Here is a 13,093-nt window from a genome sequence, read left to right on the forward strand (position 1 = left end):
AGGATCGCTTGAGCCCAGGAGTTTGAGGTTGCTGTGAGCTAGGCTGACGCCACAGCACTCTAGCACGGGCAACAGAGCCAGACTCTGTCTCAAAAAAGAAACAAAACAAAACATAAAGATGGCATGAGTTCCCACCCCATACAGTGAATATGTGTAGAACATAACCAGCAATTAGTGCTTGCTAAATATACTAGGATTAAACTATAAAAACCGTCAATATCCAATTGTTTGTGAGTAATAAAATGGCAATTTAAATTGTTTCAATCTAATGTCAATTTTAACATTAGAAGGGGGAGAAAAGATAATGTGAAGATACTCAAAAGAGCTCACGCTTGAAGGTTTGCACGGAGCTTGTGAGCACAGGAGGTCATGGGTCCAAATCACATACTCTCTAGAGCCTCTGCCACTCCCTACTTACCCTCCCCCACCCCCAAGCAGGGTATTATTGTCCTCCTGTGCTGGAAATGCACACCTCCTCTCTGAGTTTGATAACCACAGATTTCTAGTTTTTAAGCAATCTCAATTTCACCAAATCCTATTCTTCTTCAATAAAGGCAAGTTAATTTTTTTAAGTAAATAATGATAAAAAAAAGTAAAGCTTCAGAAAGAAAGGTATCTACAAATACCACTTTCCAGGGTAATAGACGAGATGTACTTATAATCAGGACATTTATATTTTAGCCCAATCTGGCAGCATAGTATATTGGATAAGAGAACTGGAATAATGTCAGAACACTAAAATGTTTATCCTTGTTCTACTACTAAATGTTAAATTTGGTTAGCCAACCTCTTTCAGTCTGAATTTCTTCACCTGACACTGCTCCACAGTTTGCTAAGACAGTTAAATAAGGATTACATAGTAGGAACTCAACAAATTCATTCCCTTCTCTCTCTTTCTGACACAATTTTCTCTCCATTTGAAAACTACACTTCTCACAACGGTGAGCAGTCATCGAATGCCCCTAGAACTACATCATAAATTTCTGATTTCATGACTTTTCTCATAAAGTTCTTCTCATGTGGAAAGGCTCCCCCAATATTACTGATTTTAAAGAAATCTTCATCTACTACTCCTGACCTCCCCTCTTCTTTGGAATTCCAATGACACAACTGTAAGTACAGTCTGCTATACTTTTTCTTGGGAGTGGTTTCATCTCTCAAACTAGATTAGTAATTTTCTGACAACTTCTTAGCAAGTCCTCAGTATTTTCTCCCATAATTAGTTCAGAATTCTATCATAATATTCATTCCTACACTTTTACAGGAAAATTAATCACTTATAAAAAGTAAAATTCCCCAGAACATTCTGTTGCTTTACTTACAGGGCACATCAAGGATACCCGAAGGCTAGTTGTAGCAATTTCACTATCAGGATCTGCAGTAAGTTTTTCTTTAACTTTAAAAAGAAGAGAAAAAAATTAAAATTAAAAAAAATTAATGGAGACATAGGAACAGAATAGAAATATATAGCATCTTATTTTAAAATTTCCCAGACACTTTGAACAGATCAAGAAACAAAAAAAACATTTAATATTAATGTGTTGAAAACACAACCATATTCCCAGTATTAGGTTAAAGAATTATGAACTTGTAAACTCTAGACATGCTTAATTAAATTTTTAAAAGTAAAACTGCTGGTAAAGAAGAATTTCAATACAGAAAGCTGTTTAAGACTTAAGAACAAAACAATTAGGAGAGGAAGCTGAAATGCAGCAGTACCTTAAGCTTCAAAGCTTTTCTAACACATTCATTACTGTTTTTATTAGGCAGTATTGCTTGTTTCCAACACTTATTAAACGTGTAAACAGAAAAGAAAAATATACTTCTTTTGACAAGTGAAAACTATTATGTATGTGGTAATGTGTCTGTGATTTTATTTACCAGGTAAAGTATACAAACTACTATAATACACAAGATAGATAAATATATACTAATATAAATATTTGATGTGTGAGTTTTTGTTGTTTTTTTCCCATTAAAGCATCTCATATGCTCAGTCTTACAAATATTACTTACTTAGTGCTCTGGAATGATCAGGGTTTCTAATACCTTTCATTTTTAATCTCTGTAATAACATGGCTGATGTGAGCTGTCGTACAAGATATACAGACATGGAGTAATTCTACAAACAAAAAAATCTGTATTAAAGATGAGAGATAATATTCTCTTTATGTACATAAAATACTTATCTGGCTTCTAAAAATAACATTCAAAATAACTTCTACAGGAAGGTCAATGACTGGAAAGGGGACAAAATCAACTTAGCTACTTCAGGGGAGATAAAAGCTCAGTCATTTTAAAGGTATTTCTCAATCACTTATCACTTTAAAGCACACACTGATATGGTAACATAGCTTGGATCAGTGGTTTTCAAACTGTTTCTTATTTAGCAAAACTGGTACCTTAGGGGCTACTGTGAAAATGTACCCTCCCATGTCTACTTCTAACCGGAATCATTCTGTATTTACCTACTTTATGTAATGGGGCTCTCATATTTTTGTTTAAAAATGGGTTCCACTGCAGGAATAAAGTTCAAATACCAGTGGTCTTAATTAACACTTTAAACCCATAGTTGCAAAGTTCTAATTCTGGCAGAAGAGATCACTTGCTACATGGCTTTTGAGTATATCACTCAAATGAACCCACTATCAGCTTTCTTCTGAGGAAAGCTTTGATAAATTAACTCCTCTTCACAAATAAGCATTTTACTAAGAAAGTGGCAGCCACTACAGTTTATAAGACACATGAAGAAATGATAAAAATCAAAAAGGAAGGCCAGAAAATAGCATCCAATCCCGTACCTCTTAGATGTGGCACAAAGAAACCTTCGTTAGCTATTTATAGAGCTATGAAGAGATGAAATATAATTTTACCTAAATGCTAAAAAAAAGATCTTACCATTTCACTATATAATTCATTCAATTGATTCTACTGTAAACATAATACTTTAAATAGTTGCCAAACCAAATATTTTAATATTACTTTTCAATGTCCTTCTAAATATCTAAATACCCAATTTACTGTGCAAAATTAATCATTTTAATCACAAGAATATTATTCCCATTACAAGAATATTATTCCCATTACAGGGAAAAATTGTCACATTTTCAATGTGTACAATAATTTACACAAATATATGTAAGTTACTTCCAGCTCTGCAATTACCTTGATGATAAAACAAAAAATATCCTATTATAAACATATGCCTCCATTTTTCCATCCACAAAACAGAATTATCCTTTACTTCCATGAAATAGAAACATTAAAGTTGATGTTCAGAAATTAACTTGAAATCTCTTTTCCATTATTTCAGTTATATAAACAAGTAATTCTAAAATGTAAATTCCCTGTTGTTTTAATCAGCATCTCATAATTGATGTATTTTAAGTGCAAAAAACAGCATAAAGCCAGGTTCATCAACCTGAAGGTATAGAGGAAATAATTATATAATTCTAAGTAAATATTTTTATACAAGATGCCCACCTATCTGAAATATCAGCTGTTTAGATAAAAGTTGGAACAAATTATTTCTAATCACAACATGACTACATTTGACCATTTCCCCCAAAGACTGATAAAGCTTTGTTCTTCTCCATAAATATTTATCATCCATGGCTTCCAGTTTATTAAAATACTGCTTAACCACACATAATTGTGATTAAACCATTATCTTAAGAAATATAAAGAAACTTATTTTCTTTCCAGGAAAATAAAGAAATAATACTCAGGAAACCCGAGAGTTAAAGTTTTTAACTGTAAGAATCTCTACACAGCCACGCCTGAATTGAAAATTATTGTTTTTTAGAGATTACAATCAGAAAACTGAAAGAGCTAGGGCCAGCACTCTAAGAAAAAACTCCCAGTGGGGTCACTTCCATACTACCCAGAGGAGAGAAGCTTTACCTTTCCAATTTCTGATGCCCAAGAAATAGAAATCTGGTTTGGCACAGCAGAAGATAACCTAACTAAAGATGTAATATTCAAGGGGCGTCCAGGGCGTTTCTGTTCAATCCCATTTTTAGGTGGTGGTGCGTAGCCCTATAACCGTAAGAAAGAAAAATTATTTTAAATTCTCTGTAGAGGATTAAACATTTTCTCCAAGATAGATACAAGATCTTGCCTAATTTCAGTTACATTATTTTTATTTTTGCCTGGAAATCACATAGCCCTTATCTTACGATCATTAATCCAAAACAAGAAAATGATCTTTGAAGAAAGTTACAAAATATTTCACAAGTCTAGAAAGGTAGAGGAAAAAAAATCCATGTTCCATCATTAAAATTAAAGATGCTGACATCCTGCCATATTGGCTATCAGTATTCTTCCTTTTTAAAGGAAACCAGCATTTACAGATAAAGTCACAACTCTTTGTAGTGATTCATCTTAGGAGGCCCTATTCAAAACCCATTCACATATTGGGGGTGGGAAAGAGGACAAACAAACTGGGAATTTTAAAAAAACACATTAATGAATTTCATTCTTAAAATCTGTGACAAAAATGCTTTCCACTGCCTTTTCTCTGAGTAGAATAGAAACTGTCTTTTAAACCAGGCCAAGTTAACAAATAAGGAAATCAATATTTCAACTGACATTAGATGAACTCGATGGCTATCATACTACTATTTACGCTTTAATCTACTTTTATCTAGACATCAAGTGTTTGTTTTAATCAGCAAATGTACTACTCATTTCTGATTCACAGTGTATCTACTTCTTGATCACAAGACTTCGTTCAGACTTATTTCCAAAACTAAATGCTTTAGAAAATTTTCTTACCTGCAAAAACACAAACTGAAAAGCAGATACTGTATTTCACTGACTCGAAGATGCCACTGATGTAATTTAATCATGTACCATTGAGGAGAAAGCACTAAGTTAATGATACAACTTGGTGTATCATTACTTACTGCTGCATACATAGCAAGGAAATATAAGCAAAATGAATTAACATATGCCTTTCGAACATACCAAAGAGTCTTCTGAATCACTTTTCAGTCATCAATGTCTACATTTTTCCACATGATACTCTCCTAAACTCAAGTAAGAGCTTTAGAGATAAAGCTGTTAAAACTCTTAAAACTGTACTCCCTAGCCAGGCGTGGTGGTACGCACCTCTAGTCCCACCTACTCAGGAGGCTGACGCAGGAGGGTGGCTTGAGCCCAGGAGTTAGAGGTTGCAGTTAGCTATGATGGCGCCACTGCATTCTGGTATGGGCGACAGAGCAATACCCCATCTCTTTAAAAACAAACAAACACTATTCCATTCTACTAACATCTTTCAGATTTCCTTGCAAGTCACTGACATCTTTAACTTGCATGTGTTATTGGTGATAACAATTTAGATCTTATGAGAACATATCCACGAAAGGTTATCAGACAATAGCCAGGATCATGCTCCTTCCTCAAAATCTCCTTAAATTATTTGTTTACTGAAAAGCCAAGGGGGTGCAGCTAATCAGTCATGCCATGGCAATAACATCAAAGCTTTACAAGTGAGGTAATGACATCACGGCTTCTGGATTTCAGCAATGTAAAAATATGCACCTCACAAACAACGAAAAACAGCATTGGTAATATTACAGAGCACAGCTAAGGAACACATTCTACTACAACTTCGGAACACCCTTCACTGTCTCATAAGAGGTAGGATACTAATTATTAAGTGAGAGTCCACATGATTAACTTATAATCTACAACTTGCAACAAATTTTTGAAAATCATTAAAAACAGTTCGAGCAGGGGAATAAAAGACAAGGAGAAGAACTTAAATAACCTGCACTATAATACAGAAATGGAAATAAAGGGAGCAGGTCGGGGGGGAGAAAGAGAGAGTGTGAATGTGTGTGTGTATACATAGGAGGGTTATGTTCATCTAAGAGTATGGAGGAGGGAACACCTTAATCTGTTCAAGTGAAATACAACAGGAAAAGAAACTCATAAAAAAGTACTCTTATAAAGAGTCTAGGGATTCAATGAGCAACACACACAAGGAATATCAACATCAATATCTAGGCAATTTTTTTTTTTTTTTTTGAGACAGAGTCTCACTATGTCACCCTGGGTAGAGTGCAGTGCCATTATCATAGCTCACTGCAACCTCAAACTCCTGGGCTCAAGGAATCATCCTGTCTCAGCCTCCCAAGCAGCTGGGACTACAGGTGCAAGCCATGATGCTCTTGCTCAGGCTGGTCTCGAACTCCTGAGCTTAAGAAATCCTCCCACCTCGGCCTCCCAGAGTGCTAGGATTACAGGCGTGAGCCACCACACCCAGCCAACATCCAGGTAACTTTGAATGAAACCTTTGTTTTGCCTGGTTTTGGCCTGGAAGATAATTCTGTCTCCTGGTATGTCCACTGGTAGGTTGACCAAATAAAAACAATGGTACACGGTCTGCCTGGAGGATAAAAATAACTCATGAACTAGCTAAATGTGAACTCTGTAAATTGGAATTTGAGAAATAAGACTCTGACAAGAGCGGAAAACAGCAACAGGAGTGAGCAGAGTAATAGTGAATGTAAGAATGAAATGTTAGCAAACTCATATTCATGTTGATACTAGTCTCATTCATCTTAAGTATTAATATTTCAACCTATTCTCCAGCCCATCTGAGTGGTTTGATTTCACTGATAATTTTGAGTTATCTGTTAACTGGCATTCTCCCTCTGACCATGAGCACCACTCCCACCCATCAATTACCTGGTTATTGAGAATAATGGATAGTCGGAATTTCATAAAATAGCCTTCAACTATTTTTAACAATTTTCTGTATTTACAGCAAAAATAGTTCACCTTACGAGGGATCTGTGGAGCAAACCTACAAGCTAAGTAAACGCCACTGGAGAGCACTAGTGGAAGACTGCATGTCAATCTTAGGGTAGTGCTTCAGAAAAAGACACAAAGAACTTTTTATGTCACACGCTCTAATGACATCTTACCCTACCTTGCAATTGTCACAAAAGTCCACAATTGTTGGACTTCAACATTTTACTCCGAATTTTCTAATCACTACTACTACTCTAATACTACCAACATGGATTTACTTTTTTACTTTGTATTACGGAAATTTTCAAACACATACAAAAGTAGAGAAAACAGCAGGTACCCACCGACCAGCTTCAATAATTATCAACAAGTTGTCAATCTTGTTTCAACTGCCTCTGGCCCCAATCCCAACCCACCCTAAAACACACACACCATATAAATTCATTTATTTTCACCCTTGATTATTTAAATTCAAGTTCTAGACATGTCATTTGACCCACAGGCACTTTAATGTTTCTCTAATAAGCTCTTTAAAAAAAAAAAAACCCCACAGTATCACGACCTTACCAAAATTAACCACAATTTTTAAAAATCATCTAATACTTTGTGTTTCTATCCAGATTTTCCAGCTGCCTCAAAGATGTCTTTTCCTTTTATCTTTTTATTATTGAACATTTCAAACATACACAAAAATAGGGAAAAAAGTATAATAAACAAAATGCCCATATACCTATCACTTAGTTCAATAATTTATTTACTCATGAACAATCTTTACTGGCTCTACCCCATCCCATTCCAGGTTATTTTAAAGCAAATCTCAAAGATGTCTTTTCCTTTTATCTTTTTATTATTGAACATTTCAAACATACACAAAAATAGGGAAAAAAGTATCATAAACAAAATGCCCATATACCTATCACTTAGTTCAATAATTTATTTACTCATGAAATCTTTACTGGCTCTACCCCATCCCATTCCAGGTTATTTTAAAGCAAATCTCAGACATATTTTCTCCATATATAATTTGATTAAAAGATGCCCCTTTTCAGTTTGAATCAGAATTCAAACTAGAACCTCACACTGCATTTAATTATGTCCCTGAAGTCTCCTTTAGTCTATAAGCATTCTCCCCTGCCAAACATACACCCCCCTCCCAATTCTTTTCCAATGCTGTTGTTCTATTGGAGAAACTAGGACTTTTGACCTGAACAATGACCTCATATTTTGGATTAGGTAGATTGCTTCTTCATGGTATGAAGTTTTGTTGCTCCATCTCCCATATATTTTTAAAACTGATAATTAGTTGCACAAGCTTGATTAAATTTGGGCTCAAGTTTTTAGACACAGGAACTTCCCAAGCAATGTTCCATGCTTCCTACAGCATAAGGCATATAAAAGCTGCTTGCCCTGTTCCCAGAAATGTCAAAGTTGAGCAGGAGTTGAGGGGATGTCAAACTGATCCCTCCACTACAAGGTTCCCCATCAAGCTTTGGCCTAGTGTCCATAGATGGTTACCTAGATCTATATGATTACTATATGATTATCAACTGCAGAATAATGATTTTCTAATTCTTTTATTCCTTTTGATTGTATTAGCTGAAATGTTTCAAGACAGAATTTGACCACATCAACATCTGGTTACCCCGAAATGAATAATTCTCTCCCTTAATTAATCCTCAGAGATATAAGTAGGTACAACCTGCAGTGGTTTTAGTATAATTATAAACTTATTTACATATTTGATGGTTTTGAGTCTACTGTAGTCATTATTTTGTTCAGATGCCAAAATTATCCCATCTCAGGTCAAAGAGAGCCTTTTCAAATTGGGGTGCGTGCGTGTATACATGTTTTTAAAAGAAGAAAATTTTGAGTTTACTTCAAGTCCAGACTTACTGTGAGGCAGGCCAATGGGGTGACTAATACACAGCATCAGGAAACAGAAATCCACGTCCTCAGAAGTAAAATTTAGAACAGGGCCAGTACTGATAAGTCTTCAGGCTGCGCCAAAAGGAACTACTTGGAGATTTCTGCCAGCTATTATAGCACACATCCTCTCCATTCTTTGGAATCTTTCAAAGAAATATTCTTCCCTGTCCACACTTCTGCCCCCCTCCAACCTTACAGCTCCACAGGTTTTTACACAAACTTCTCACAATTTAAAAAGAAAAATAATTCAGCCTCTCAAAATAACTCCTCAGGCAAAGAGGGCCATTTTTTCCTCTTCTGCCCATAAAAACATGGAATTTTCTCATCTGGCTGCCAGTCTGCACACTGGCAGCACTTGGAGTTGGGGAGTGGGGTGGAGGGAAGGATGGTCTCTGCGGCAGCTTGTCTGTCCACGCTGCACATCATCCTCCTACAAGCCCTATGAGCCGCTCACGGTCTTCCCTGCATCAAGGGAACCTGGAAAATCAATACGTGAAGGTGTTCATCTCGACACAGCATTAAAAAGAAGTACATGAGCTGCTTTCATCACTATTTGATCCTTAAGAGTCCAAGGACACACTGCTATCGTCAAAGTAATACCACTTCCCGTGCAGTTTACATTGTACATGCAGTATAGTGGCCAGCTGTCACGGGTCCATAAGGACTGGATGCTGCAATAAGATCATACACAAAAGGACTTGCTCCAGGGCACAGACAACTTCGAATATATTCACGGCTCTCATGAGAAATTCCATGACTATGTCAAGCTTATCCCTCCCTCCAGGATCTACTGTTCAATAAACCAGGATCATGGGCAAGTACGACATGCTGAACATCTTTGTGGCCTGTTGATGCTTCTCACAACTCGAACAAAGTCCCCAAGGCTCTTGATGGTGGTCAACAGCTCAGCAGAACTCCTTCAGGGCCACTGTAGCTTTCTTCTTCTGAGGCTGCAGCACACTCATGTTTATAAAGACTCCATATTTTATTATCCCAGTCAATAGCAATTGTGGATCAAGAGGTGGTTTAAGGAGTTTTCCCATCAGTTGCACGTGAATTTATGTCAGTTGTTCCATAGGAATTCACAGGGCTTAGGTAAAAAGCCTCTTTGGGAAAGGCTGGCATTTGATTTTCTTTGGGACAGCCCTACCAGGATCAGGCAAGTCCTCCCCATTGCCTTCTGTTTTGAAATACGTCTCTGCCTTTCTCTCAATGCTCCATTTCTTCTCCTCCTTCACAATGATCCCTGGAGCTACCACGCGGATCCCTAAAGCTACCTGGCTCTACAGGTTGAATGACAGACTCAAAGGGCGCTTTATGTAGTAGCTGATAGGTTCACAAACAGCCTAGTATAAGTACTAAAGGGTTAGCTGATGCTCTGGACAGGAACCAGCAGTAACTGAGTAACAACGTCCCAGAGGAAAGTACTCAACTGCCTGATTTCCTCTCCCTCAAAAGACTGGAAGAGTGACAAATTCAAAGCTAACCACAGTGGTGCTGTAGACCTCATACATGAAGATATCATCCCAAAACATGACACTGACTCCATTTGGAAGTTTTGTGGAACATGTATGTATACACATCTGTAGCCACTATATTTTCTATAGCAATGCCAGAGAGTTTAGGCAGAATCTCACACATTTCAGACACGGTCCCCATCAGTAGCACAGTCACATGATGATACTGGATAGGTTTTCAAGGTGAGTCTGTAGACACCAAAAAGGCTTCCATAGTTATGCCTTTCTTCAAGTATAGCAGGACAGGTTAAATAGCAATGAAACTCATAGGTCAAAGAAATCTTAGCAGACCCTGGGCAAAGAAAAATGGATATAAAAAAGCCATGGAAAGTGTACACAGAGCTGTTCTATAATCTGTGATTTTGCCAGGCTGTCTTTGCCATACATCTGGCCACCCACTGGCATCCTTCAGCTCCAAGTAGGGTTGCTTCACCCCTCAGTTTGGATCTAGATAAGAGCTCCTGAGAATCTTACTGCTTGTAGCCAGAAACCTGAGAGGCAAATGTCTCACCTGGGTTTTAAACATGGATGGGGCCATGTAAGTAACCCTCCCTGACCATACTACTCAGCCTCTGCAATTTCCCCTTTCATCCCCAGGACCGTCTCCATGGATTTCAGTCTCACGGGCATCTTTCAAAAAGAGTCAGTGATGCAGTGTTGCTCAAGCCCTGTAAAATGTGTAAACAAGTACTTCTCAGGCCTCCAAGAGTCCACAGGCTGTGTATAAGACAAATGAGACTCCTGACAACTGAGAGAAGTCACATCCACTACAAGACAAGGGTCAACCTGGGCCATAGACTATATTCCCCTGGAGCTCAATTATAAGCACATGGCTCTGGTAGAGCTCAGAGTCCTAGGCTGTGTTGTCTGACTTGCTCAGCTGCTCATCAGCATTGCTTATATACTTATTCCAGAGCCAAGTCTCGTGCTCAGCAGGGATGCTAAACGGCTTCTCCATCTCCTCAATAGTTGCAAGGGTGTCTGCTCTGTTGGACTGGCAACTTGGCATACTGGTGGAGTCACTGTTCTCACAGCACTTCAGTTACAGCAAATATACCTCCCACTTTGTAGTGCTTGACAAATAGGCCATGTTGTACTATTTTTTTGATTATGGTTTTGCTGGCCTTCTACAGACTATACCAATTTCGCAACATATGCCAGGCTTCAGTGGAAACCAATATATAATCCAGTTCAACAATGTAAATGTTATTTTAAGATTTGACTAACAGGATTTAAAGAGTCTAGAAACTCGAACAGGCTGTATACATCCATACTGTATATATCCCAGGTACTGAAGCCCATATAGTACTTCACTGCTGAAACAGGTTGTCAATCAAGTATCAGTGCACACCCTCAAATCCCAAGTGTGTGCAACATTAAGGCCCAAGCTTGGAATTCTTGATTTCTGTGGACAGTAGCTCTCAAAATCATCTGCTTCTCACCACATCATCCACTGGCCAGGCCCAGCTAATCCCGACATCCACCAAAACACGCTGTCCTACATATTCAAATGCCCATGTCCTGCCCTGCTATTATGCCATTTGATATGATCCCAAGATCTTCCTTACTTTCTGGACCAAGATGTTCCAGACTCTAGCTGGGCATGGTGGTATGCACCTGCAATCTCAACCTATTCAGGAGGCTAAGGTAGGAGGATCACTTGAACTCAGGAGTTCGAGTCCAACCTGGGCAACATAGTGAGACCCTATCTCTTTTTTTATATAGATATATTTTTTAAATGTTCCAGGCTCATATTTTCCATCTCTCCCAGACCTGGTATCAGCCATTTATTTCTCCAAAGAACCATAGATCACTTTGGTGGAAAACATTACTTAATCTAGATGCTTGGCCTGTTCATCACTGGTACTGAGTTGACACTGCTAGTACTAGTACTTGTCACTGTTTACATTAAACTTATATGCAAATATGGTGAATAAACAGCAACTTACAGGCAAAGGAAATAGCTTCCCATTTACTTTTATACATAGACTATTTGGATAGTTATCTTCTTGAGGGCAACTTGTCTCTGCCAGGCAAAGTCTGCATTAATAAAAGAAAAAAATTATTCTTAAATAGTATACTCAAACATGTTTATGTGTTTTAAAATTTAGAACTATATGCACATAGTTAGCAAGTATAAAATTAAGGTAACAGAAAATTTCAAACTCACCTCAACTGAACTTGTACTGTATAATCTCTCCTACCACCGGGCAAAAAATCCCTATTGGAAACAGAAAGAAAGTAGGTTAAGAAATCACAAGGAGAATTCACAGAAACACCCTCACCAGAAAAAAAAAGCATTATTCATAATTTTGTTCTTATTCCTTAAAAGATGAACACTAGATTACAAACAATCAAATATTAAGGCACAAACATTAATCAAAACACTGGAATGATGATAACCCCTATTTACTTAATTTTCAGCCATGTATTTATGGCAATTTTTAAGGTTATTTTCAATCCATAGAAATTTTGATGATGCAAAATTCATTTTAACAGACAACAAATTTGGTTAACACAAAAGGAAGTACCCTACATTCTGAAAGAGTTTCATAAATTAATCTACTTGCTTAGAGGTTCTTAACCTTGGCTGAGCATTCTAATCACCTGAAGATTTTTTTCTTTTTTAAATATAAAGATCCATTTGCCAGATATTCTTATTGGTCTTGAGTACAGCCTGAGGATTAGGTTTTTACAGCTATTTAGGTGATTCTAATATAGAATCAGGATAAAGAACTAGTGCCTAGAGTCTCAACATTTTCACATCATGGCAACTTCATAATTACGTACCCAATTAAAGACCCAACCTCTTGTAATTTCTAGAGAAGAATCTAATGGTTCCATGTGAAATATCTTTTGGGACCTTCCAAACCCTTGCACCTCAAAAT

At 37.2% G+C, this 13,093-nt stretch overlaps 1 protein-coding gene across 2 annotated transcripts in view; it reads right to left on the reverse strand.

The window, feature by feature from the left end:
• Nucleotides 1-13,093, reverse strand: part of PIAS2 (protein inhibitor of activated STAT, 2) — a 79,256-nt gene that overhangs the window by 16,846 nt on the left and 49,317 nt on the right. For both annotated transcript variants that reach the window (XM_012642673.1, XM_012642674.1), the window contains exons 4-8: nt 12,376-12,426; nt 12,155-12,245; nt 3,904-4,038; nt 2,017-2,122; nt 1,323-1,396 (exon numbers count right to left, since the gene is read on the reverse strand). In XM_012642673.1, the coding sequence (XP_012498127.1) occupies nt 1,323-1,396; nt 2,017-2,122; nt 3,904-4,038; nt 12,155-12,245; nt 12,376-12,426 (457 nt within the window). The remainder of the gene's footprint in view (nt 1-1,322; nt 1,397-2,016; nt 2,123-3,903; nt 4,039-12,154; nt 12,246-12,375; nt 12,427-13,093) is intronic.

The sequence above is a fragment of the Propithecus coquereli genome, unplaced genomic scaffold (assembly GCF_000956105.1).
Source record: "Propithecus coquereli isolate 6110/MARCELLA unplaced genomic scaffold, Pcoq_1.0 Scaffold181, whole genome shotgun sequence".
Classification (NCBI taxonomy): domain Eukaryota; kingdom Metazoa; phylum Chordata; class Mammalia; order Primates; family Indriidae; genus Propithecus; species Propithecus coquereli.